The sequence below is a fragment of the Varanus komodoensis genome, unplaced genomic scaffold, assembly GCF_004798865.1.
Source record: "Varanus komodoensis strain SLA01 unplaced genomic scaffold, ASM479886v1 scaffold1, whole genome shotgun sequence".
Classification (NCBI taxonomy): domain Eukaryota; kingdom Metazoa; phylum Chordata; class Lepidosauria; order Squamata; family Varanidae; genus Varanus; species Varanus komodoensis.
In genome coordinates this window covers 68,300,869-68,328,069 of record NW_025335268.1, presented here as the reverse complement: position 1 = coordinate 68,328,069, position 27,201 = coordinate 68,300,869, and the positions used below count along the sequence as shown (strand labels likewise).

Genomic DNA, 27,201 nt, shown 5'->3' with positions numbered 1-27,201 from the left:
TGTCTGCTCCGATGTAAGGTCCATTGGGTTAAAAGGGCTTTACTGCAAGGAATGTGCGTATCGTTGAACCATGTTAAGGTTGATAGGTCTTTTCCTCGTCTGAATGTGCCTCGCACTGTCCCCTTCGAGCTCCTTAGAGTTTGCTCCCAGCCAAGTAGGTTCAGAACTACCTTATAGCTGTCTACTCAGAAGTAAGTCCTGCAGCGTGTAACGAACTGACTTCCAAGTAAGTGGATGCAGTAGCACATCTTTCGAGAGGTTAGATCGCGACTGCCAGGTGACTGCAAGCAAGTCGCTGGAATTGAGTCGGCTCCGTGCAGAGGGAATATTGGACTACATCGCAGGGCTGTCCTTCTGGGAACATCCTTCCCCTTTCAAAGGGGCAGAGTTTCAGCCTCGCACCTTCCTTTTGCATTATGAAGATAATAATACGGGGCACTTCATTTATTCACGTTCGTAAGAGGACGATTTCTAGGAGGAATTATAAAACATCTCAGCGAAAAAAGCAGAAATGCCCCTCTTGGCTTGTCCATGCTGAGGAGGGGTTCTAGCAAAAAGGATGCAACGCTGCAAGGACAGAAGTCTCGGTTATCTCCATATTCAGCGTATCTAACCTTCCAAGTACGTAATCTATGGATATTTAAACGATTAAAAAAGGCCTACAAATCCCAGCATTCTCCAAGTAGTCTTGCTTGCTAGGGAATGTTGGGAGTTGAAGTTTAGAATGCCGTCTAAAATCCATAGCCTTTCACCCATAATGGAAAGAGATCTAAGCCTTCTGACACAACTAGGAAATGTCTTTTGCGGACGAAAGAATGTATTATAATCTCCATAATAAATCTCTCTTTTGTTTAAACCTAGCCTATAAACTCAGAACCGATTTGCTGCGGGCTACCCGTATAGCACAATGCGCCTGCGCACAGTCTCACGTAAACGTGCAAAAGTCGGCAAGCGCTTGAAATCATAGAGATAAGGATGAAATCACGGGCTCCAGCAGCGTTGTTACTTTCGGGTCCCATGGAATAGAGCTCCACCTGCGGGGATTCAGTGGGAAGAAGGTCGTTCTTTACCCACCCCTCCCCACGCCCTCCAAAATCTTTGGGCTACCCTGTCGTATTTCTTTATGTGGGCTGCCCATGTATGGCACCTTATTAGGACCAGCAAAAATGCCTCAATAGAATGTTCTCCAGGACTAAATGGTTCAAAAATGGAAAAGAGGCGGCAGGAGGAAGAACCAGCAAACTGCAAAACTTGGCAAGGTCTTGTAACTACGAGGTCTTAAGCTTGGCTAGATAACTTACACTCTAAATGAAATAGAGTGAAATACAATTGTGCAATTCACATAAAAATGTATAATATATAATAACATGTATAATTGTCATTTGAATTTTGTAGGGCTTTTTTTGGTTTCCTTCCTAGGGAAGAAAATTAGCTTAAAAATCTCATTAAATATTGACGTGTTTCATTTGGAAACCAGAAGTCTATCACTCCACTCGCTGCCCTTCCTCCAGAAAGCGAAAGAAGTCTAGACCCTGTAGGGGCGGGACAGATCGGGTGGGGCGTGGCCGTGGGCGGGGCTCGTTGCCTGGATACCAAGGGGCGGGATCCGTAAACAGCTTTCCGCGGAGAGGAACTGAAGAAGGTGGCGAGATGGTGAGACACGTTGTTTCTGCCTCGTTGCCCCCATTACCCCTCTCCGAAAAGAGCAGAAAGGGGTGGAGTTTATTAGCAAAAAATCTGCATATGCAAACTACCCATATTGCTAGCTGGCTTCATTCTCATTTACTGTTGTTCCAAAGGGCTTGCAATGGGCAATTTATTTGGAGCATTTCATGTTATATGACGTGCATAAACATGCATATCTTAAATTCTAAGCCTTTAAAATCAAGTACGGCTTTTATATTGGAAATAGGTGCATTTTATGCGAAGTGCTTAAGGGTACATATTCTAAATTGTAATTTAATTTGGGGGACAATGTTATCCCTGTTTAGACAAGAAAGATATCCTGCAGTCCTACTGTGCCCTGGCCAGCGATGTTGTCTGAACAGTCATCGGATTGCACATTATTTATTTATTCTATTTATATCCTGCCTTTTTTTCCTTCCAAGGAACTCAAGGTTTCCTAAATAATTTCTCTCTCAAACTTATCCTCACAACAACAACCCTGTGAGGTAGGTTGGGCTGAGGTTTTGAACCTAGGGCTCTCCAGCCTACGTCTAAGTCTGTAACCTCTGTGCATTTTGGGTTGCTGATGTTCATTAGGCGCAGAGTTGGGGGCTGCCTGGTAGAATCCAGCTGCAGAAGGCTCTTAGCAGGAGCCCGAGAGGGGTGGATGATTATGGCGCCTGTAAGCACCAGAGCAAAAGGAGAAACCTGCCTGTTCTCTTTGACTGGTCCCTTTTCTTAAGGGACGGGGAACTTGGGACAAACCAGATGTAGTTGGACTTGAAGTCCCATCCAGCAGGCAGGAGTGCAGCAGGTGCAGGCAGGAGTCCAACAACATCTTGACAGCCACAACTTTACCCAGAGACTTGAGACAGCAAATCCCTGCGGTCAGGGAGGCATCTGCACCCACCTCCAACCCACTGGGGGCGGCACCCTGCTGTGATGTGAGGCAATTTTGTGGGGCGTCTCGTTCTGGGGTGCATGTGCCTAGTTTTCAAGCAGAATCAGCCCTTGGGGATCCCACCGATTGCTGCGTCTGGCATGGGCAAGCCGAGCGTGCACCAACACACCCCTGGAGACCTTCCCTCTTGCCCACGGCGGTGCTTTAGCTTTTCCACTGCTCTGATGCTGGCGCTGTTGCTTTTTAAAGAAACCTCACTTTGGGTTTTTGGCAGCCACTGAGATCGCTTCAAAGCAAGTGAGCCCATGCTTCTAAGCCGCAGGTGGGTGGGTGGGTGAGAAAGAAAGAGAAAGAAAGAAAAAGGAGGAGGAGGAGGAAGGTATCTTATGGGTGATGCGCCTGACGGAGAGAGAAGAGCCCATGGGAGAATGTGCCGGCTGGCCTGCTGGGGTTGTGGGCAGAGAGGAAAAGAGTTTGTTGCCTGTGAAATTGGCCTGTGTTGGCACTGAAAATGGTAGATTCAAAACCGTTGGTTAGTGTGTTGAGGCTCACACCCCACCTCTGCCTTGTGCACCATTGTTTGGGCGGGTTGCTTGTTCTTGGTGGTTAGCCATGCCTCCCATGGCAGCCATTTTGTGGTGGTGCCCGGGAGAGTTTCTCACATTCCCAACTGTACTTGCAGACCTAAAGTTTTGCCTACCCTTGCTTGGAAAAAATACACTTCTGAAGTATCACTTCTCACTCATCCAGCAGTCAGTGCCATTCCTTAAGCATCCGTGTTGCTGCATTAGGAATATGACAAAATATTTTTGCATATCAGGAGCTCAGCTTATTGCAAAGGGTCCTTTTTCTGTATTCTGAAATTGTTAGGACTGGTAGCAAAAGATGATGCTTTTGTATTCCAAAGTTTTAGAAAGCAATTTTTCTTCAAGGCTTAAGGCAGAAGGATGCAACCTCCCCCCCGCCCCCCGCCCCAGATGTTTTAGCCTACAATTTCAGGCATCCTAGCCAGCATAGCCAATAGTAAAGGTGTGGATCAGAACATCTGGAGGAGAAGTTTAGTTTTAAAAATCCAGACGCTTGACCTTTATGTTCCCCACCCTTGATAATTTAATGATAACCAATGCACTTTTCTGACCTCTTCTGTTCTTTTTTCCTTTCAACATTTAGGGTCCAAAAAAGAAAAAGGTAGGTAAGGATGGTGGGTCAGTAGATAGACAAGTGGATCAGCTGTAGAGTTTTCATGGCTACTGCACTCTAGTCCAAAGGCTAACAAGTGTCATTCATATTTTACTTGAATTTGCAATCTGCTTTTCTGTAAGGAGTAACATGAAAAGCAGTTTAAACATCAGTGAGCAATATATTGCAGTCCGAGAACCATTCAGGGAAATGTTATGGATATTATTGTTAAGGTGGGATTTTGTCCGGATGTAGACACAGGTTTACCCTGCGCAAGTTTGTGGATGCTTGGCTCCAATCAGCCTGTCCTTGACTTGGCCTAAAATCTATATTTCATCTCCATTTGGTGAGGGTAGATTCATTTCTGCCCGTTCTAAACACATTCCAACAATCAAAATCATGCCAGGACACCTCGATTTTCTAAACCTAACCCTACTCTGGTGCACAGCCCTGACCCTAATACTGGGCAAAAGTTCCATTAAAAAGGGCACGATTTTGAAAAGCCTTCCTTGAGAAGCTTTTTCTGCACAGCTCGTCATTTATGCCCATTCTAAGCACATTCCAACCATCAAAATCATGCCAGGACACCTCGTTTTTCTAAACCTAACCCCACCCTGGTGCACACCCCTAACCCTAATATAGGTCCAAAACACCATTAAAAAGAGGGCAATTTTGAAAAAGCCTTCCTTGAGTAGCCTTTTCTGCACAACTCATAATTTCTGCCCATTCTAAGCACATTTCAACCATCAAAATCATGCCAGGACACCACGTTTTTCTAAATCTAACCCTAACCTGGTGCACACCCCTAACCTTAATACAGGGCAAAAGTTCCATTAAAAAGGGCACAATTTTGAAAAGCTTTCCTTGAGAAGCTTTTTCTGCACAGCTCATCATTTCTACCCACTCTAAACACTACAACCATTGAAATCATTCTGGGACCTCTCATTTTTCTATCCCTAACCCTACCCTGGTGCACACCCCTAACCCTAATATAGGGTAAAAGTTCCATTGAAAATAATGTGATTTTGAAAAAGCCTTCCTTGAGTAGCTTTTTCTGCACAGCTCATCATTTGTGCCCATTCTAAACACATCCCAACCATCAGAATCATGGCAGGACACCTCATTTTTCTAACTCTAACCCAGTGATAGTGAACCTTTTAGAGACCAAGTGCCTGAACTGCAACCCAAAACCCACTTATTTATCGCAAAGTGCCAACACTGCAATAAAACTGAAAACAGCCAGTCGAAGCAAATGTATTTATATATATCCTTGCCAGCGCACTGACTGGCCATGCAAAACCTCGGGCAAGTCATGGCTAATGATTCACGGCACGTGACATCATCGTTCAGCACTGCTGCTCCTTTCCGAGCATGCGCATGGCCCCATGTGCGCTGTTATCCGGTGCTCGGCTGCTGGGGTGATGCTGGGGCGACTTGGCTCGTGTGCCGACAGAGAGGGCTCTGCATGCCCGCTGCGGCATGTGTGCCATAGGTTCCCCACCACTGGCCTAGCCTATTTGGGTAATGCAAGAATGCTCAGAAGCTCTTTCTAGGGGATTTACGGTGCTTGCTTCTCTTACATGTGCCCCTCCATCCCAGTCCCCTGCCTCAGTCCTTCCTTCCCATGCCTAAAGTTCCCGGTGCTCTCGGAGTGAAATGGGCGGTGGCCGTATAAGCATGCTCCTCGCTCTGTGCCACACCTCCCGTTTCTGTTTTCACATGGAGCAAGGCTTTCCAGGTGTGTCCGCAGGCTCTGGCCCATGGACAGGTGTAGGTGTGGCTGCAGGTTTGGGCAGAGGTGGGCGCAGGGTGCAGAGGTGGCAGGATTTTGCAGGTGGCCACAGTCCTATGCTGTGGCCGGATCTGAGATGCTGTTTTAATTTCCCTTCCGAAAGGGGCTGCTTTGGGAGCACTGTGGGAGAGTAAAAGAGCAGCTCAGACCCTGGGACAAATCCTGCCAGCTTGATGGTGGCCCTGTGGCCCTGGTAACACTGGGACTGAATGACAGAATAGAGAGTGGGATGTTCGGTGGCAGATGGGTTACTTTGTATGGAGGAGCAGAGGAAGCACAGTGCTTCTTGGCTTGCTTCTCCGAGCAGAGCATTACATCTCCTTCCTCATTTTTCCGCACGAAAAATACCAGCTTGGAGGACAGGAATTTAGAAGCAGGGCTGGTTCAGATGTTACCCAAAGCCAGAAGAATGGCCTTGGGGTTCCTTGGTGCCATCACAGAGTGAGTGACTTGGACATTGTGGTGACTCAATGTGATGGTTCTTTTTTTGCTGGGGTTGCTTCAGTGAGATACGGGTTCCTTGAGGCAGGAGGCGGTCAAGAAATGGGCCCTGGTGTGTATTGAGAAAGGTCATTTCCGTGTTGTATCGAGTGAGCAAGGGAGGAAGAGGAGCCTCAGCTTGGAAGCTTGGTGCTTCCCAGATTGTAGGAAGGGGGTAACTCCTTCGGGACTCTTGATCCTTGGCAGCTTTTCTTCTGAGCTTTATAGGAGCTCCATGGAGGTAAACCTATTTGAGGGATGGTCTTGAGCACCAGAGATAGCTCCTGTAAAGCTGAAAAGAGAAGCTGCAACGGATCAGTACCAAACTGATATCATAGGCCCTAGTCTTCTGTCATATTTACAATTCCCCACAGAAGGCTATAACTCAGAGCACATTTTGTTGCTTTTTTAAAAAACGTACAGCCGTTCAGCATATGAGTGCTCAAATCAGTGCTGACAAGATTCAACTCTAAGATGGTACCCTGTTGAAAAAGACAAGAGTACCAAAGCAATAAATACTGGGATTAATTACCTACGTTGGTTGTGTGCTCTCCACAGTGGAGACATTCAGGATGCAACTGGACAGCCATCTGAGAGGGATGGCTTGACTGGGAGTCCCGCAATGAGCAGAGGGTCTGGCCCAGTGATTCCCTGGCCCAATCCAACTCTGCTTTTCTGTGATTTTATGAAACACACTGTTTGTTTGTTTGTTTGTTTTTTAAAAATAATCATAGCTGCCATTTTTGTTCTTCCTTCCATATTGCACAAAATGCAGTGTGGCTACTTGCTGATTGCACCATCACTGCCCCAGGTTTGCTAAGCCCCCGTTGGCCAGCACCAGCAAGAGGGGACCGGCGGAAGAGGGGATCTTTGCCTCCCTGCCCTCTGATCTCCTGTCCTCGCTTTAGACAAACTGGGACTCTGAGGTTGGCCTTCCAGCTCCGGAGAGGCAGGTGGCGATGAGTGGGAGGGTCACTGGGCTCAGCTGGGACTCTAGTCTTGCCCTCTCACCATCCTTACTACCACATGGTTATTCGGAAAACCCATGTGCTAAAACCTGGAAGGGCTGGAGAAGTCTGTGTGTGATATTCATCGGTTTCCTTTTCGCCTTGTGATCTGCATCCAGTCTGCTGACGGTAAGAAGAAGCTTAGCAAAGCTGAAAGGCTGAGGCTGCAGAGAGAAGAGGAAGAGCGGCGGCTGCTTGAGGAAGGTAACGCTTGCCTTGCCTGCTGTCCCCTTCATTCAGTCGGCAGGCTGACGGCCAGCTTTATTGGTGTGCAGATGCTCCATGGAGCAGGGATGCTCCTTGGACGTCGTTATTTGGTGTCCCTGCCCTGTCTCATGTACATGCGTTGAATGCATGGAAACGACACCGAGACCAAGTCGGATGCCCACCTCCCATCCTCACTGACAGGTGCGCTGGCTGCAGCCTCGGCAGCTGTTCCTTTGCAGCCACAGTGAAAGGCCCTGGAGCTGTCCAGGTGTGAGCATGCGGCCCTCCTTCCTGTGGGAATGGGTGCTCTGGGTGGCCATTCCTATGGGGCAGCCTCCTGTGTGTATCTCAGTATGTCTGCACCCTTGAGCACTGGCACTGAACTTGCCGCAGCAGGTACAACGGCCAGCCTGCACTTTGTCATAGAGTTTGCGTGGCTCGTTCATGCAATCCCATTATCCACACACACACATTAAGCACCTGTGGGGGTTAACCCGCATGCCCCGTTTCCCTGATCAAAATTGCTCCCTTCCAAGATGCCATGGGGAAAAAGCAAAATGCACCCAGAGTGGGACATGGCTGCACATGGCGCTGAGCACGGGAGTCGTGGCGGAGGCCTCGGCCAGCACCTCTCGATACACTTGGCCTGGGACTTCTCGGAAGTAGAACATTCATGGTTCCTATCAAGGCCAATGAGGCGCCTGCAGGAGATGGACTTAGTCCCATGGACAGGTTTTCTGTCCTGAGCACAGATCCTGTTCCCCTTGGCCAAGGCCCTTGGCTATGCTAGCTAGAAAGACGATAATCATTGTGAGCTGGACAAGTGGTCCACATTGAGGACACCATCCTGTGCATGCTTAGGCAGGAAAAGGTCCTTCATCTCCCAGCACTGCTGGCTGGGGCATGCTGAGGTCGTTGGTCTTCTCTCTGCCTAAACATGCGTGGGATAGAGCCTGAACTTACCTGAGTTACTTTGACAGCATTCTCTTACTTTTCTAGAGCAAGCGCGATTACGTGCTGAGCAAGAAGAAGCTATAAGACTGGAAAAGGAGAGGATCGAACGAGAGAAGACCGAACGCCTGGAGGCCAAAGTCTGTTCGCATCTGTAAATCAGGGGCTATGATCCAAAATGTGTACAGGCCAAGTCCAAGAAAATGAGAAATCTGTCTGCTACATCGATGAGTCTGCACAGTTCTAGGGTTTCTGTGTTTTCTCTCCATTCTCCTGCATAGCTGCAAGGAGAAATTCGGAAGGCTTCACTTCCACGTTCAAACAGACCACAGTATCCTGTTGTGCCTGAACTTGGGAAACTGTAGTTTGTTAGAACCAGCCAGGATCACACTGTGGCTTCAAATCCTACTTTATCTTGAAATCAAACAAACCATAGTTCCCTGAGTTCAGATGTAACAAGGAACTGTGATTTGTTTAAAGGCAGAAACTTCTGATTTCTTTCTCCGAGCCCGGCAAGTTGAAGGAGAGGGTGTAGGAGTGTGAGAAGCCAAAGTTTGTGCAAGTTCATTTATTTTAGAATGAAAGAATGGTGCCCCCTTACTGGTGAGGTAACCGTATAGCTCCTGGTCAGTTTACTTTGAGATCAAAGTCTACTTAGCTTCCCAGCTTCCCTATTCTGTTCAGTTCAACATTAATTTTGATTGGAAACTGCTAGCAGGTTTCATCAGACAGTTAGCTGGGTGATTCCAAAATGAATGGTCTGTTGGTAACCTGAAATTAGTATGGGACAGAGCACAAGCAAATTTATGACAGAGAATTCTTAAAAAGCCCAGTGTGTCTTGGATTGCACAGGGGAAAAGCTACAACATTAGCAATGGTTGGTGTCCGGTGTTGTCATTTTGCTAGTGCAAATGCCAGTGTACTAGCAGAAATTAGGCTCCAGATTGTGGATGAGAAGATAATCTCACTGAAGTTATGCTTGTGCAACCACAGTTGCACAATCACTTGCAAACGGGTAGGATTTTTTATGTCTAAACCTGCCTAGAATTGCTCTCTAAGTCTCATTGAGAGAGAACACGCAGAGTAGAAAACCTGAAGGCACTGGCTGGCATTCTTAATGCTGAAGTAGAAAAATTCTAACCAGGCACACTAGAATAATCTGATTATTCTCTGCATCATACATTACATTTCGGTGTTTAAGCCATTGCTGTCCGGATTAAAATAAAACCAGACTACCCGGTTATTGCCCACACAGGATCAAGAACGCAGAGGAATTGAACTTGCTGAACTTCATGTGTTAGAAGAAAACTTTTTAACTGCAAGTCGATGGAAGGTGAAAGCTAGAAGCCTTGCTAAGGTGCGCTGTTCAAATCATCCTCCTTGGATAGCCATAAAGCACTTATGCTATGGTTTCCTTAGGGGTGAAAACAGAATAAAAATGTATATTTATGGGCTGGAGTTCTCGTACAACTTTCCATAACTATGAACTTCTTTACAGGGGGCCTTAATCTGCTGTTAATTTACTTCTGGTTTGTCACAGAACTGAGATCCGAGCAACTATGCAGAGCATTTCCTTTCCTGCTTTTTAGCCACATATCCCCTAGGTGGCGAGATGCTCTACAGGATTAGTGCAATTATAAGAGCAAAAAAAGTGGGTTCTTTCACTTTCATGATTAAATGGCCCCCATCCCCATCAAATTGTTTTGAGGCCCCTCTGCAGAAGTGCTGTGCTTTAGGGATGAGCTGGGCCCCTCCAGAACCTAGTTTCCAGCTTCCCTTCGAACGTCTTCTGTGCTCGTCCCTCTCTAAGGAAGATTGATGTGTCTAAAAAAAAAAGTCCAGAAATATTCCTGGATCCCCAGTTGCGCAACAGCTTTGAGTTCTTTGTTTGAAAAATGGTGGGACATAAATCTAATAAATAAACAGGGAATGTTCCCAGCCTCCATTCCCAGCAGCCAACTTCCCTTCCTGCTCATGGTTGTCAGCAGTTTGTGGGGAAGGGGGTGCGACACGTGGGCCCAAAGTCCCCCATTCCTGGTGGCCTCCCATGGTGCGGCTTGAGCAGCGCATGGGGCACGATTCCTGGCGAGCACCCCAGAAAACCTGGGCACACTCGTCCGGAGCTTGGACTCTGGGCCATTGCAAAGTGGAGCGGAGTCCAGGAAGCCAAAAACCAGGGAATTTGGTCGCTCTTCTGCCCAAAGCCTCACACATCATCATGGGCTTAAGCCCACCCCTCAGGGGCAGCAACGGCCACATAGATCAAATCTGCGCCCTTCCCTCCTCCTTTCTATTTACTGCCCTGAGCATTTCCTGCCTTGCTTCTTCCTAGTGGGATCATTACACCAGCTGTGATGGGAGTCCAGACCCAACTGTTCCACGGGAAATCAATACCTTCATGAGTCTGTGGCAGGAAGAAAAAAATGATACTATCCAGACAGTTATTGCGAAGAGCAACAGGGTGCTAGAAGTAAGTGTCTGTAACCACGCTCCCCAACTGTGATGTGTTTTTGCAAGTTGTTTGCCAAATAGCAAGTAAATAGAAGACAAAGGGAATGCAGAAACAACCTGTTGTGCACCCAGGAGGGTATTATTTGGACGAAAGCTGCTGCTGTACATGTAGATTGTCATCTTAATCTTCTCCTTCTTCATTTATTTGTATTTATTTAAAACTTTTCTAGACCTTCTCTTACCAAAGTCTCGGGACAGTTTAACAATACAACAATGTAAAATAAAGCACAGCGTCCTAAAAAATTCAACTGACAATAAAACCCCTTCCTTGAATGCTTCTCTCTGGATGATTTATATCAGTTTCTAAAAAGGATACAGTAAAATGTCGTAAAATCTTATCCAAAGCAAAAACATTTCAAGTAAAAAGCAGTTAGGAAGAGCTAAAAAAATACAATGAAGAAAGGCCTTGTACAAAAATCTGGGATTTTGCAAGTCCGTGAAGATGCCAGTAATGTATTGTTAGTGATGAGGCTAGCAGGTGAAGTTCCACAGTTGGGAGACAAGGTCCCCCCTCTTTCCAGTAGCTGCCTGTTACCTCTGCAGGTGAGGGCACCTGGAGGCAAGTCTCCAGTGATGACCTCAGCTGCAGGGGCAGATTGATGAAAGAGATCGCAGGCCTCCAGGAACCTCGGTCCCAGACCATTCACCTCGGTCCCAGCTTTAAATTGTGTCCAAAAGTCTCCCGCTGGGGAGCCCTCCGTAACAGAATCACGAAGAGAGCAACACCATCTCCCTGCCTTCTACATTGGATTGAACTTCTCCAGTTTAGTCCATCAATTCACAGAGCAAATGTGATGTCTTCCAGCTGATTGAGAAGCTACAGTTCTACATCTTGGACACGCCTTACCATGAAATCTCTGCAGAGGAGGTGGCTCAGTACCAAGAAACCATTCTGAAGCTGCAAACTCTGCTTCATCACAAATTCAGTGAAGCAACAGAACAGCTGCTAAAGGTAAATTTTCAATGGAATTCTTTCCCGATTATATGGTCCGATGTGCAAAATCGGCTTCAGGATTTGTTGTTGCAGCCTGCAGGATCACAAGGCATCAATTGGGTGGCGGTTTGCTTTTACTGACGTGTACACAAATTTGGTCTGTGATTATGAATCTGAGTTCACAAACCAGTGTGATCATATGCGTGTGCACATCAGAATGGCAGGATCGGCTGCGTCTCTCTGCCAGATACATTTAGCTGCAGCCAAGTAATGTGTTTTTATTAGCAAAAATTGAACAGGAAGCAAAAGCATGATTTTAAGATTAGAAATACATGGATTAAAATGTCAGGGATTTATTCCCATCATGTTTTGCTTGCTTTAATGCCATGTTAAGGGAATGGTGTGATGGAGCCAGGGCCATGGAAGAAATTGGCTCCTCTCTTCCAAGAGTGGAGTCAGAAACACACGCAGAAGTGGAGGAGACCCAGTCTCTGCTGTTCCCCTCCAATATCAGAGCTCAGGGGCCTGGTGTTGGAGGAAAGGGAAAAGCTCTGGATTCAGAGGAAATAGCAGGAAAGAGGAAGGATATCATGCAGGGAGTGCCCGAAACACCGCTCCTACCTCATCTTCCCCTTGCCAGCTGGAGTGCCGTGATATCAAAGCTGCTCCAGACAGATAGACTTTGTCACTGAAGGAGAAAGAAGATACTGATTTCTATCAAACTTGGGGCTCTTTTTATTATTGGCTAGAGAAATGGGACTTTATAGATTTAAATATGTTTTTAAATTATCATATATAGAAAAAAATGTGGTCCGATGTTTCTGATGATTGATGTTGTTTTTAGTTTTTCCTTGTTTTAGGGTTATTTTGAGTAAAACTTATTATTAAACAAAAAGCACTCCTGCTTCAGCACCCTCTGGTAGGATTGTCCTCTGAGATGTTATGCTGCTGATCCACTCCTTACAGAAACAGTGTCCAATGCTTCTGGCTGGGTTTGTTCTGGAGAAAGTTGTGTGCCCCAGGCCCCTCATTCCTAGCATAACGGAGCCTTCCCTTGGCTTGTCAGATGCTCGGCCCTTGCACCGCGTCCCTTCCCCACATGCTTGGAAAAGAACGAAGCGAAAGCGGTATTTCCACCATGCGTGCAGCTCTCGTAGCTAAAGGCAAAGCAAAAATACCCAGTACTTCAGGTGCGCGGCCATAAGGGCCCAAATCTGGATCCTCTTACTGGCATGTACTGGCAGCTTTAACCCTTTGGCAAAATGAGGGCAGCTTGTCTTCCGAGCAGTGCCCACGGTCAGGAGGTGTGAGGTCCCAAAAAGCTCCACGCTGCAAATGCTGGTTTGCATATGGCCTACTCTAAAGTCTCTCCGTGGGAGTGTTTTTAAAGGACCTCTTTCCTAAGGACACTCCTATTTGTAATGGGTGTGTGGGCAGAGAAAAGAAGGGCAGTTGATTTCTAGAAAAAGAGAAGAGAAAACCTTAGGCAAGGGGGATTCTGTGGGGTGGGGGGAGCAGTGGGAGGTAAAGCCCATGTGGCAAAAGTCCTGCTGACCTGGAGGTGGGCCATGGTGGATATAACAGAGACCTTCGGGACATTGTCCTAAAGTGATCTCAAACTCACAAACTTGCTTACCTTCCTGAAGGAAACGTGTACAGTTTTTCTATGCTCTTCCAAACATTTGCATCTCCGCCACTGAAATGCACATTTCCCCCACTTGAATGGAACGGGTAAAGTGTACAAATGAATACAGGAAAGCGTGTGAGGTGAGCTTCAAGCTGGCTTTCGGAGAACCTGGCTGGCGGCAAATGCTGTTTTTCATGTCTTATCCTTGCATCGTGCGGTTTTCCCCACCCTCACTGCACACCGTGACACAAAGCCAGGCACAAAGAAAGGACAAGAGGAGCTGGCCACCCACGGACCCAGGCCTGTGGGTGTTGGGCAGGAAGCGGCACACCGGATTTTTCAGCACTGAAATCCACAGTTCAGCCTCCCCCACATTTATACCAAGCCACAGATAAACCAGACTTGTGGACAGCTTTCCCAATAACACGCTTTCCTCTCTCCCGTATCAATGCTTTTTGTAGCAAGCCAGTAGTTACGCTGAATCGGAAAGCGGAAACATGGAGGTGGTCATTAAAGAGAAGAATATCACCTTATGCATTTGGGCGAATCTCAAGAAGAACCCAAGGTATGGTGCTTGTAGAGGATGGGCGTTTGGAGAAATGGCTGAATCGGGGCCTGTCCAAGCACCACCCTTGGTGTCACTGGGGTTGCTTTCACAGGAATGGTTCTGATGTCTATGCTTGAACTAAGATGCAGCATTTGCCAGAGAATGGTGATATGGGAAGTAATTCTGACTTTCCATTGTACAGTCTAAGTCTCTTCTTTAAGACTCTGCATTAACAGCTCATTTTGCTGGAAGGAATTTCCCCATCCCTAACTCAGAACTTGACTTTATCACTGCCGTTTAATTTTTTATCATCTTTTTTTAATCACTTCTGAACAGAGGTGCAAAAAAACAGCTGTTTTTTAATCACTTGTTAACAAGGTGCAGAAAACACGCAAGCTTTGCTTTTACGGTTTTGCAAGTTTTTCTGCTTAGCTAGAAAGCACAGTTTCTGACACTTGACATCTTTGTACTTCTCTCACAAACTCATAAGGAAGGAGTTTTTCTTTCATGAAAGTACATTCTTACATAAGTTTAGGTAGAAAGAAAACGTTCCTACAACTCCCAGTATGGGGGCTGTGTCTGTCCTATTTATTTTTATTTATTTATTAAAACATATTTATGCCGCCCCATTCGCCGAAGCCTCGGGGCGGCTTACAACAATAGTTAAAAATAACATTAAATTAAAAATGTAAATATTAAAATTAAAAATGCAAAAATAACAATATAAAATAAGCCTAGGATTTCTTTTCTGTCGAAACATACACAGAACTGAGCGGTTTCTACCACTACTCCACTCTGGCATCATCTTTCCCTTTCTGATCTGAAGGGATGTTTTTCCTGTTCTTCCGAATGCAATTAAATTTTATATGCCACCTTCCAAAAGTTATCCCTAAAAGGTAACTCATACATCCTTAAAAAAAGGGGGGGTGGGGGAGGCCATGAACCGCTATTGGAATGGGAAGGTTTATTAACATGTTTGAATTCCTCAGTACGTTTAGCATCCACTGCACTGCTTTCCCCATTTTGTTTTAATTCTGCACAACCAGGTTCCGAAACCAAGTCTTCTACGACGAAAAGAAGGAGCCGTGCTACGGGTTTGAACTTCCCAAACCCCTGGCCGTGTGCGACGTGGCAGTGCGCATCTTGCACACCCATTATGATCACGTGTCCCCCATTCTGACGTTCCCCAACGAGCCGCCCAAGCTGGACCTCTCAGCGGTCAAGCCAGTGAGCAGTTTGGAGAAGAAAGGGCAAAAGATTCAGAAGCCTTCAGAAGAAAGCGGACTGGGAAGCGTGACTGAGCCGACCACAGACCGACCAAGGGTGAGGCCGGGCGGAGGAAAGGGGCAGCCTTAGTGCAACTTCCGAGCTAAGCGGTCTCACGTTGACCCTGAGGCCTGCGGGCCAAGTCTGGCTTTCCCAATCCGGGCCCCCAGAGGGCCATACCAGGTTGCTGAGGGATCACCTGTACCCAAATAAGTCTTCCTGCTCGCCAAGATCAGCCTCAGCGGCCCTGCTCTCGGGTCACCAGGGAAGTTCACCAGGATGGCGGGCGAGAGACAGGGCCTTTTTGTTCATGGCCCCATTGCCATGTAACACGCTACCTGTGTGGTATGTGCATTTCGAGTGCTCTTTAAAGACCTCTCTTGCAAATCTGCTTTTGTCTTGTTTGTTTGGAAGTAGGTCCAGGCTTTGAAATGTAGCATGTTTAATTCTTGTTGCTTCCCTCTACATATTTTTATATTTATGTTGGCAACATGTATGTGAGGGGGTGCCACACAGAGATGGGTAGAGACCTGTTTTCCCCTGCAGAAGAAGGCAGGACGCATTCCAACAGAGCCAAGCCCAAGGAACCAGGGTTCCATTTGGATGCCAGGAAGCACTTCCGGACAGTTAGGACCCTGAGGGTATAGAATGGGCTTCCACAGGAGGTGGTCGAGGCCCCATGAGTTGAGGGTGTTCAGGTTAGGCTGGCCATGCACATGGTGGGCATGTCATGAGTGGAGCCGGCTGGAGCTGGGGGTCAGACTAGATGGCCCGGGAGGCCCCTTCTGACTTGCTCTGTCTCTGTGTTTCTATATTTCATTGTTGTGGATGACATTGCCCTGCAATTTCAGAGCTGGGGCTGTGCATGCTGAGCACCTGGCCTTGCGGGCAGAACCAGCTGCTTTTTGGAGGATGCAGCTGGTTATCGGAGAGGAGGAAAAGGGCTGTACCAAGGGAGAGGGGTTCATGGTTTCACCATTTCCTGGTGGCATCCCAGCTTCCTTCCTTCCTTCCTCCTCCCCGATGACTCTGGGCCAGGTACGGACTTTCAGCCCAGCCTACCTCACAAGGCTGTTGCTGTGAGAATAGGTTTCAGAGGAGGAGACTTGTGTAAGCAAGATGCTTCCTCCATCTCCGTGTTTCCAGATCAGTGTCACCCCGTCCAGCCACGAAATGAAAAGCATTGTGCACGAGACTGAAAGCTCAGAGGGATCCAGCAGAAGAAGTTCCTTCATGCTTGAATCTGTTTCCAGAGGTACTTAATCCAGCTTCCTGTGCTCTGACAGTAGAATAATGGCACCAGTCTAAATTGTGGGCAAGAAGCCATCACCTCCCAGGTGATGCACGGGCATCACCAAAGGTGTTTGAAAGCTCTTGTCCCATGCCCCTTCCTCTTCTCCTGGTGCCTTACACCTGAAGCTCCCGGTGACAGGCCTATCCTGCCCTTAGGAGCAATTTTCCTGTCTCTTACTTGCTCCGGAGAGCTCTCAAAACAGCCACCCTGGTATTTTTTGAGGGTAACGCCCAGGATTCTAGACCAGTGGCCAAGCTGCCTGGGGCTGCAGCCCAAAAATTGTCAAAGGCAACAACAACAACGAGGTGGTGTAGTTTGCACTGCCAATTGCTCATTACTAGCTGGGTTTTTCGAGTTGGGCGTGACAGGCAACAGCCTGGCCCGGGGAGTCATAATCGTGTTACGGGCCCTCAGATCATCCCCACTTCCTGGCCACCCTGTGTAGGAGCATCCTCGAAACCATCCAGTCCTGCTCAGCTCTTGCCAACTCAAGGCTGTGGCCGCCTTTGCGGAATCGCTCTATCCCATATTTGGTCTTCCTCCTCCTCCGCTTCTTCCTTTGACTTCCCTGTCAGGGTTGTCAGCTGCAGCAACTCTCTGCAGGATGTTCCCAGAATAGGAAAGCTGCCGTTTCCTCCTTTCTTGCTTCCAGGGAAAGTTCCCGAGGTTTTGCCCTGGGAATTACAAGCGAGTGCCCAGTACTACACCCAGCGGCAAGCTGGGCATTTAGAGTTGGGAGTAGCCCGCTCTTGCCCTAGCCCTTGTGACAGGCTTAGCCTGATCCTATGAAAACTCAAAGGGCAGCACCACGAGCAATAGCCCAGGACTGTGCGGCATTTCAGACTGGCTGTTTGGAGCCGGGAGGCACTGGATGCCAAGCGACTGTGAGAAACGAGGCCCAGCAGGGCTGCGCTCCTGCCAGCCACCTGCACGCCTGCAGGGACCCTTGGACAAGAGCCCTGGAGTGGCTCCCCTTCCCCATTGCAGCTTGCTGGCTCAGCCCCCCTTGCGTGCAATCGAGCGGGCCCTTGGATGGGAGGCGGAGAGCAAGAGCGGCGGACGGCAAGGGTGGCAAGAAGGTGGGCTCGCAGAAGGAGGGTCCCCACAGAGGTGGCAGCCTCAAGGACCCTCCAAAGCCTGGAACCAGCTCGGGGAAGGGGTGTAACGCGTCGTACCTGGCTGTGTGTTTTCCCAGTTCATATTGCATCGCTGCAGAGCGTCAAGGAGGACGAACTGCCGCCGCTCGAAGAATACGTGGTGGATTTGCACCAGTTCATGCCCGTGGGCGGCGTGTACCATTTCGAAGCCGTGAAGCTCCCGCCTCAAGCCAAGCAAGTCAAAGGCTGGACCATGGTGGAAGTAATTCAGAGCTTAAAGGCCACAATGCATTTTACTGGCCAGACGGGCGGCTCTTCCTGCGGTCCCCCTGCCCCTTGGTTTGGCCATGGAAGGAACAAGGAAGCTGAACACACCGTCCTGTGGCTTCCTGACCTCTGGTGGGGTGGGGGGCCATGGGTGACAAGAGCTGAGGGTCTTCCTTTGCCCATTCAAAGCCACAAACCTTTCCCTTGCGAAGCATCCTTTATTGACCCAAAAGCACAAAGCACTGAGAATGACTCTCTGGGCATGCCCAGAGCAGTTTGTTGAACCCAGTCTTGTATTTAGCTCTAGGAGCTCTCCTTCTGAGTATGCCTGGGCCCCATCCCTTTGGGAGGGGCCTTCCGAAAACCTCATGCCCCTTCTCTGTGCCCCAGTCCTCTAAGGGGGCCACCCTCCTCCCCTGACGCTGCATCATGGGGGCGAGAGCTGTGGCCAACTCACCAGAGTCGGAGAAACCGCCCTGTTCTGAGCTGGACTTCTTGGTTATGCCCAGAGAACGCCTGCCCAGCTGGGTCTCAGGATGGCCCGTATTCCCAATTCGCCCAACCCACACCTCTCCTATTCTGATCTGATTCCAATTTTTATTAACAGGAATTAAAAATCAATTTAAAATAACATAAAAGACACTAAAAGATAATGCCAAGATAATTAAAAGACCCCACCAAGAATAAAGGGAAAGCACCTGGATGCATCATGTCCCAACCCCAGATTACTGTAAGACTCACCCAAACTACTTTTATTTTCTGAGATGGCTTCTATCTTCTTACAAGCTTTCTTAGCAAGCATGAGGGCGAGAAATTTCATTTCCCTTGACATATCTCAAACTTCAATCTCTCCTGGCATATTTCAGTTTTTAATGGATTCCAAGGGTATAAGCTACGAGAATACAAAGGAGCTTATGCAGACTTTTTTGGTATATTCCAGTCAGGGGAAATTAACAAAAGCTGCTTTAGCTACCCAAGGCCTCACCCAAGCAAGGGGTCTCTCTCAGGGTAGAAATCCAGCCAGGAGGTAGATAAACTGGACACAGTTGCTGTCACTGGGACGAAACATGATACCCTTCTCGCGGGTGGCCTTTAGGCCTCTCCCTTGCTAAGTGGGCAGATGTTGCTGAGCTAGACTCCCATCCTCTCCCATCCTCATCCCATCCTCTCCCATCCTCCATCTATCCCACCCTCTCCAAATGAGGGCATCTTCTCATAGTCCTCCCAGCTGAGAGTTTTGAGGGCCACTTTAGATGGCACCATCCTGAGAAAGAGGGGGTAGCCGTCCTCTCTCTGCTCAAGCCAGCCCAAGGCAAGAGTGCTCCAAAGGGAAAAGGCCTTTCATAGATTAATCCTTCCCTCTCTCGAAGCTGCATTTCTTTACAGTGCATAGAAAAGTCAACCCCAATGCGACATGTTCTCTGTTCTTGGCCAAAAGCTTCTGGACACAGGGCTAGAGTCCTGTCCCTACACTGCCATGTGTGAAGAAGGCGAGGATCCCTTTCTCATGACTGTAGGACTCACCATCCAGCTTCTTGACAAAGTGATGTATTTTGAGGAGCCGCTGATCGCAAGATGGGATCCGGAAGGTAGGTCCTTCTCCAAGGAGCCATTGTGGCACCTTTAAAGTTGCTCAAACTTTGCTTTAAGGCTTGAGTTCCTTGTGAAGCCAGTGATGGGATGAGGGACCAAGGGATGTTCTTGGGAGACAGATGGACCAGGAGGGTCCCTTAACCCTTCTCCCAGTTCTCTCCAGCCGCTTGTTCTGGGCCTGTTGTTTGCCCCGCTCAGCTGCAAAACCAGAAATATTGCCCACCACAGGAGTAAATAAAGCCCCGAGAAGAAGAAAGAGCAGGCAGAATCAGAGTAAAACACCCGCCCACCAAATCTGCCTTGCAGATCTCCATCCACACATTACAGTGAGCTAGCAAACATTTCTTAGTTGAGGCAAAGACATAGTACTGGAAGAAGCAAGGGTTCCAAGGAACTGGAAAATCGGCACTTTCCTCACACCAGTCCAATCCAGTGGTCTCATCTCTGTAATTTTCATGCTTTCCCCTCGGTGGTTGATGTGACATGAAACAAATTTGCTTCCAGCACAGAGTTCCGCTTGGAAAAACCATCTGACGATCCTGGTGTGGCAAGAGTAAAAAGGGCAAAGCAGCAGGTGTTGGCATCCCAGAAAGCTGCCAGTATTGAGAGAGGGCAAGCACGGTCCCACTTCAGCTCCTTGTCCTTACATTATCCCTTTTCCTCTTCCATGTCTCCGTGAAAAAGGCAAGTGCTGGAGGACGGACGGGATTGGAGACGTGGTCTACAACATGAAAGAGAGAGAGATCTCCTTCAAAATGAACGGCTTCTTTGTCGTAACGCTGCTCCAGGACACGCACATCAGTATGCCGTATCAGTTCTGGGAGCTGCGGCCCAGGAGCACCAACGAAGCCATCTTCTGCATCCTCACGACCTTTACCGAGGTGGAGATCCACATCAAGGTGTGTGGCTCAGCCGCCCAGTCCCGAGTGCGGAGACTCGAAAGGGGCTCCCACGCAATGTGCTGATGGGGCCGTGGAAGGGGGGATCCACCGGCCCGCTCCTTGGCTTTTCCACTTGCAGTTTTCGAAAAGTGTATCTTTACCAGTGGAAAGGCAAAGCAAAATGCGCAGGGTGCATTCGACCGAACTATTCAGCGAGAAGCAATCTAGTAGAAAAGTTTGTTTAGAAACCTCTCCCAACATACTGTCCTCCAGAGGTGATTACTCTTAACATCCTCAGGCAGCATGCTTGATGATGGGGGTTGTAGTCCAACACACCTGGAGGACATCACGTTGGGAAAGGCTATATAATAAGGTGCATAGTACTAAACTGGTTATATGTCACCTCAAAAGCACAAGGGAAAAAATACCAACTATCAAGGGATTTTTAGCAGTTTGAACAGTACCTGCAGTACACTAGAAATTCAATGAAATACCAAGATTTAGTGGGCGGTACAGTAAATTTTGGAATACGAGAACTCTAAGCAAATTAATTTGGGTTATCCCAGCTGGTTAAGGGGTGAGCCCTCCTACCAGATTTGAACAAAATAGAAGTTGCTTACTTAATTTTGCCATCACAGTGATAAGTCGCCATTTTCGTTTGCTGCAAGTGGAATGCTTTTTCCTCATCAGTACTCACTGGAATGATTAAGATTAATTAAATAAGTACAAGCCATACCCCTGCCAACCCCTAGAGGCCAAGTTGCCGTGGAAGCAAACCCCACGGCCATTTGCATGCTATCCTTCCATTGGTGCTTGTGCAAAGACCTGGCAGGACTAACTGCTCCCGCTGAGGGCTTGCTTCTTTCCAAACCAGCAAGGCTGCTCATGGAGCACATTTTAGGAAAGCTCAGAAGTCTTCATTAGTAGTCTTCAGGTCAGTAGTCTTCATTCTCACATCTTCCCAAATGTAGCCCTTCTCAGCTGTAAAGGCGAAGCATCCCTCCATCTTTATTTGGGAGCAGGAATTCGGGAAACCATGAACTGGATGTTTAATGGCTCACATGTCCTTCTGATGTGCTTGGAAACAGGGCAATCAGTGTATGCTAGAGAGTGTGCGCACCGTAGACGATTTTCTTCATCTGTCCGAGCTGAAGGGGGTATGGATGACCCCACTGTCTCTTGCGCTGACTCTGAAGCAGGCCGGGCTGAACATCTTCCCAGCTGAATATTCTCCAAAGTACGTCAGCATAAACAGAAAGGTAAGGGACCCACAAAGCCCCTTCACTAGTTCCCAAGGGGCCTCTTCTCCAGCAAGAGGGCAGCCCCTTTGCCCAGGCTTCCAACAGTGGGGAGAAGGGGCGCAGTGTGGCCCCTAGTCCGTTCTGCAAGGGTCCTAAGAACACAAGCTAGGGGAACATGGAGTGGCGTGTCCTGGGAGGATCTCCCCAGGAGGCTGAGTTGACATGGGGAGGAACTCGGTGACCCCCCCCCCATAATGACGGAAGGTCCATCCACCCAGTCTGATATCTCAAAAACACCAAGGCCACCTGAGTGCCCCAGGGTGGCCGCACGGGACAGAATGCCCACAGGCCTCTGCCGTGTTGCTCCCCAGCAACAAGGATTCAGCCACATCCTGACCCAGTTCGCACAAGCGCACTGGGGATTGTTTTCAGCCCATGAAGAACCCAGTGTCAGCTGGGCAGCAGTTGAGTAGACAGTCCCCAACTGGGGGTTGTCCTGTGAACCCAGCCACCATGGGTTATTCAAGGAGAAAAATATTTGCATAGCCCTCAGTTTATAGTAGGGTTCTGCAAGGGTTATTTGACCCTTAAACAGCCCATGGTGGGTGGATTCACACGACGCAGCAACCCTCTGATCAGGGGCGGAGTATTCACGCTGTGGCCCAGCACAGAACGCAGCTCCTTGTGGGTCCAATAGACCCAGATAAGCTCAGTGTGTCTGGCAAACCCGGTCACTGCCCAACCCCGGAGGAAATACAGGCAGCCATTGTGACTAAGAGCTTCTCGTCCCTTGTCTGCCACAAAGGAGTGCATTTCCTTTTGGCAGTGTGGGGCGTGGGGGAGCCATTCTGTGCTCTGACCACAAGAAGTAAATTCAGTGTGGCACTTCGGAGCGTCCCCTCCAACATCCTCAGAGCTGCTGGAAACAGAAAGCTGGGCTGGATGAGGCGTCGGTCCAGCCCAAGGGGGCTTTAGGGTCAAGTGGACTCCCCTGAAAGGCCGGCTTGCCACAGGATCTCTGTTCTTCCCAAAGGCCTGTCTGTTTTTGTCCTTTGCCCTGGGAGGCTCTGCAGACGCCTCGGTGCTATGCATACTTTAAAGGAAGCAAGTCCTGCCCAACCCGGGGGCTTCATAGCTGAACACAGTTGCACAGGACCAATCTGCCCCCTGCTCCTCGCCTGGAAACAACTTGTTCTGAAGCCAGAGATCGTGACGAACATTGCAATCCTGTTCCATCTTATATGGGGGGAATGCATATAAGGTTTTCCTGCTTTGGGGGCAACTGCCAGAGGGTGAGAGGTCTCTCTCTTCGGGCCAGGGCTATGCCCTTGTTGGAGTTTGCAAGGATCCCTTCCCAATCAGCCTTCTGTTTTGCTTTTGCATCTTGTTTACCTAGACGCTTCTGGCAGAAATTACTGCTTACCAGCAAATGGCTCTCGTTGCATCGGCTTTTGCCTTCAGCTGGAGCAAGTGGAACCTGCACAGCGGAGAGGAGAACGTGGTCTTTAAGGTGGGCGTGGATCCTCCCAAAACCCGGCTCTGTCCTTACGGGCAAGATGCAGCCTGTGGCCGGAGCCAGTATATTGGGGTCAATAGGCACCTCCCAATTCATCCCACCCCCCAAACACACACACACTCTCCTTCCAAGGAATCCCATTGCTGATCCTGTGGCCCTGATCCTCCTTGCTCTCCCTGTTGCAGCATTGCAGTGTGCCTTCCCCCGTGCACAACAGCCACAAGGGCAAGCAAAAAGCTCCCACTTCCCCTCTCCTGAGCAAGATGTGGGGCAGAGAAATGGGTTCGCCAAGGGAATTTTCCCTGCCCAAATGCTGGAGCGAAAGCCCTGCCCTGGCGGCCGAAGCCTGCCCTGCTTCAGGACCGGAATGGCCCTGTGGCATCGGCTGTCCCCAGCTCTCCATCGCAGCCCTAGCCTCAGCCATATTCCAGCGCTGCTCAACGCGGGTGCTGCCCAGGGGGGCACCCGTTTTCCATCCAAGTGCTGTACTTTGGACTGAGGTGCAGAAATGCCTAGGGGTGGGAGGACAGATTCTGCCCCACTGTGGGATGGAGGAAGCCAGGGGTCATGGCCCCACCTCTGCACCTTACCCCCACCCCCCTTAATTTTTCTGCATGAGGCAATGAGGCACGGAACTTCCTCCTGGCACAGATAACAGGATCCAGACCCTGCAACTTCCCTGCTGCCAACCCGGTGGGGATGGAGCACGGTGGAACTGCATTCATGTGGGGAAGAGCAGAGACTCTCCGTGGCATGGACGCTCCCCGGCCTGCTACCCCACAGCTGTCTCCGATCTGCACCAGTAATCACCATTCAGTAATTTATTATATTTATACCCTGCTTTTTTTCCTTCTAAGGAACTCAAGGGGACTAACATAATTCCCCTCTTCCTCTCAACCTCCCCACAACCACCACCCTGGGAAGAAGGTTCGGATGGAGCTGTGACCGGCCCAAAGGCACCCAGTGAGCTCCATGGCTGAATGGGGACTAGAACCCAGCCTCCGCCCAAATCCCAGCCCCATGCTTTTAACCACTACTCCACCCTGCCTCTCTGAGCATGGGGGGTGCCAGGCTGTGAACTCAGAGTCTATGAAGTGCTCCTGGAACTTTTCCTTGCTTCCTTCAAGCCTCCGCCTTGCACCTTCTTTGGAAACCAGCACTTTCCATATTGGCCAAAGTGTTGGAGCGATGTCAACAAGCCGTCCCCATAGACCTTCTTGGTAACAGTTAAATGGGCCCAAGTGTGCTGGAAGCTCCTTGCATGATCCAGGTTGGAGAGGCTGAGGGTCACTTCCCCTCCCCGCCCTTCCAGCAGTCCACCCAACCCTGACTAGGGGGCTACAGGGAGCCTGGCCAAGATGGTGGTAGAGCAATGGCTTTGCCTAGAGAGGCTGCTGTCTCCTTCCACTGGCCAGCCCTCTGCCTGGGGTGCTTTAACCTGGAGTCCTGCCCTGAGCAGGCGGTTGGCTTTGATGGCCTTCTCGGCCCCTTCCAACTCTACAGTTCTAGGGTTCTACACCACTGCAGGAACCAGGCAGAACCGCTTCAGAGCTGGTCACCTGGACCGCAGAAGGAGAACAGTTCCCTGGCAATGCACGACGATGGTGCAAGGGGCACTCTGAGGAAAGAGCCCAGGACGGGGAGGAGGACACGCACAGGGCACAGGCGCAGTGTGAGCGCGGGGCTGCTGCCGGGCCCTTCCTCCGGCTCAGGCTCCCCAGTTCAGCCTGCCTGCCAAGCCAGCCCCAATAACAAGAGGGTGAAAAGGACAGGTGACGCCAACACTCCTCATTTTTTTAACCCCCCCCCCCCGCCCCCAAGATCAGCAGCAGATGCCCTCCTCCGGGAACCCTCTGTGAATGACATCAGGAGGGTGAGTACCCGGAGGAGGGCCTTCTCTGCGGTGGCGCTCCACCTATGGAATGCGCTCCCCAGAGAGGTCCGCCTGGCGCCGTCGTTATTTGTTTTTCGGTGCCAGGCTAAGACCTTTTTATTTAAAACTTATTTTAACTGTTAATTTATTTATTTAACTAGGGTTTTTTTTTTAATTTTTAGCCGAGAATGCACTGAGGTTTTATTGAGGTTTTATGGCACTGGGGTTTTATTATATTGGGGTTTTATTGTATGGTTTATTTATTGATGTTGTGAGCCGCCCCGAGGCTTATTGCAGCATAGAAATGTTTTAAATAAGTAAGTAAGTAAGATAGGACCCTATGCATGCTGCAGGCTGGAGCAAGCTGGGACCTGTGGGCCTTTTCCATGCACAGGAGGGAGACTCCAAAACCCAGCACGCTGTTGGATGCTTCTGACCAGCCCCTGCTCTCCCCTGCCCCACAGGCTTGTGAGCACCTTGGGCAAGAAGAGGTGAGCGACGGAAGCTGGGCCCTTTACATGTTCAACGGGCAGAGAGCTCAGAGGCTCGAGATCTCCGAGGAGAGCGAGACCTTCTCCAAGAACATCGCAGAAGACACGGAGTTCCACTCCACTCTGTACCACCTGATCCGAGATGCCGGAAGCGATGCTGGGATGGAGAGGGTGAATCATACCGACTGCCTTTTCGTGGATGTGGTGCATCAGCTGCTGCTCGCTACCCGGGTGCTAACGTACTCTTAAGTCACCACCATGCCACTTTTGAACTTTATTGAGTCAAAGACACTCCCGTCCATAAAATAAAGAGGTTGAAATCTGCAAGAGATTCACTGTCTGGATTTTTTTTTTAAGGAAACAAAATAAATACTTCACTCACAGGCCACGTATGGATCAGCTATGTTCTTTCCCAAAGATTCCTTAAAGTAGACGTTCCAAGAACTTCCATGAAATAGGAAGCAGAAAGACATTTTAAAAAAACTAGTCATTTGGCAGAGTTTTGCAGTACCAGGAAGAACTCTGTTTCATTTTGAGCTGCATTTTCCAGAACTAGCTACGAATGGCAAAGGCTGAAAAAATGCTATGAGGAGGTGTCCCAGAGTTGCATGCTGCGACATACAGGATCTTGAATCATGCTGCAAATAAAAAGCGTAACCGTCCGTCCCTTTCCAGAACCTGCAGTAAGCTGGTTCCACAGATACGGGTGCAGAGAAACTGTCTTGAGCGCCACCAGTGAATCACACAGGTGGTGGTCCTTGGTGATGGAGACCAGTATAAGGCCACAACAGCTGTTGTACCGAGGTCCAAGCATCGCCAGTTCCAAGAGGAGCAGCTTCTGCAGACCTTTGGAATGGCACACCTAGGAGGAATGCCAGAAGGACAGCAAGCAGCACAACTGCGACGACAGAAACGTAGAGAGCTTTGCTAGCCTGGCAGAAGGAAGTCCTAGCATGCGAGGTCCAAGAAAAAGCTCTGGTGCACCTGCAAGAAAGAAGAGGCATGGAAGCCGCGGGGATTTGGTGCTCAGCTGCATACATTTGCTTTCAGTGGCAACACAGATAAACAGGGAGATTCAACAGAGACTTCTAGCAACTTGGAAGGAATCACATAAATCCAAATTACTTCTGCAGAACTTTTAGGAACTCTTTTTCTCTCTAGTAATGCATAGGATCTGTGCTTTGATCCTGTGGCTCACATGAGGTTGCATATGAGCAGGGGCTCCAGGAATGACATAGAATGAAACGTTTCTAACCTGCCTTCCTCAAGACCAGGTATCAGCGTAAATGTGTACGTCCTGTAGGAGGCAGTTCCATAAAGAGGACCAGCCCCCAAGGTGGCCTTGCTCCGTTCTGCAAAGGTCCTAAGAACACAAGCTAGGGGGACATGGAGTGGCGTGTCCTGTGAGGATCTCCCCAGGAGGCTGAGTTGACATGGGGAGGAACTCTGTGACCTCCCCCGCTCCCACAATGACGGAAGGTCCATCCACCCAGTCTGATATCTCAAAAACACCAAGGCCACCTGAGTGCCCCAGGGGGGCCGCACGGGACAGAATGCCCACAGGCCTCTGCCGTGTTGCTCCCCAGCAACAAGGATTCAGCCACATCCTGACCCAGTTCGCACAACACACCAAGCGCACTGGGGATTGTTTTCAGCCCATGAAGAACCCAGTGTAAGCCAGGCAGCAGTTTGAATAGGCAGTCCCCAACTGGGGGTTGTCCTGCGAACCCAGCCACCATGGGTTATTCAAGGGGAAAAATATTTGCATAGCCCTCAGTTTATAGTAGGGTTCTGCAAGGGTTATTTGAGCCTTAAACAGCCCATGGTGGGTGGATTCACACGACGCAGCAACCCTCTGATCAGGGGCGGAGTATTCACGCT

The 27,201-nt window shown here is 49.2% G+C and overlaps 2 protein-coding genes across 2 annotated transcripts in view; one reads left to right on the top strand and one right to left on the bottom strand.

Annotated features, from left to right (window-relative positions):
- The first annotated feature begins 89 nt into the window (after positions 1 to 89).
- Positions 90 to 25,625, top strand: DNAI7 (dynein axonemal intermediate chain 7). Its single transcript, XM_044430409.1, has 15 exons — positions 90 to 621; positions 7,144 to 7,228; positions 8,231 to 8,322; positions 9,438 to 9,539; positions 10,515 to 10,652; positions 11,499 to 11,645; positions 13,716 to 13,819; positions 14,848 to 15,124; positions 16,214 to 16,322; positions 17,557 to 17,876; positions 19,119 to 19,314; positions 20,003 to 20,217; positions 21,288 to 21,458; positions 22,837 to 22,950; positions 25,294 to 25,625. Exons 1-15 carry the CDS (start codon positions 532 to 534, stop codon positions 25,567 to 25,569), a joined length of 2,436 nt encoding a protein of 811 aa, XP_044286344.1. The 5' UTR covers positions 90 to 531; the 3' UTR covers positions 25,570 to 25,625.
- Positions 25,580 to 27,201, bottom strand: part of IRAG2 (inositol 1,4,5-triphosphate receptor associated 2) — a 52,126-nt gene continuing 50,504 nt past the window's right edge. The window contains exon 36 of the mRNA XM_044430398.1: positions 25,580 to 26,304. Coding sequence (XP_044286333.1) covers positions 26,061 to 26,304 — 244 coding nt within the window. The 3' untranslated portion in view covers positions 25,580 to 26,060. The remainder of the gene's footprint in view (positions 26,305 to 27,201) is intronic.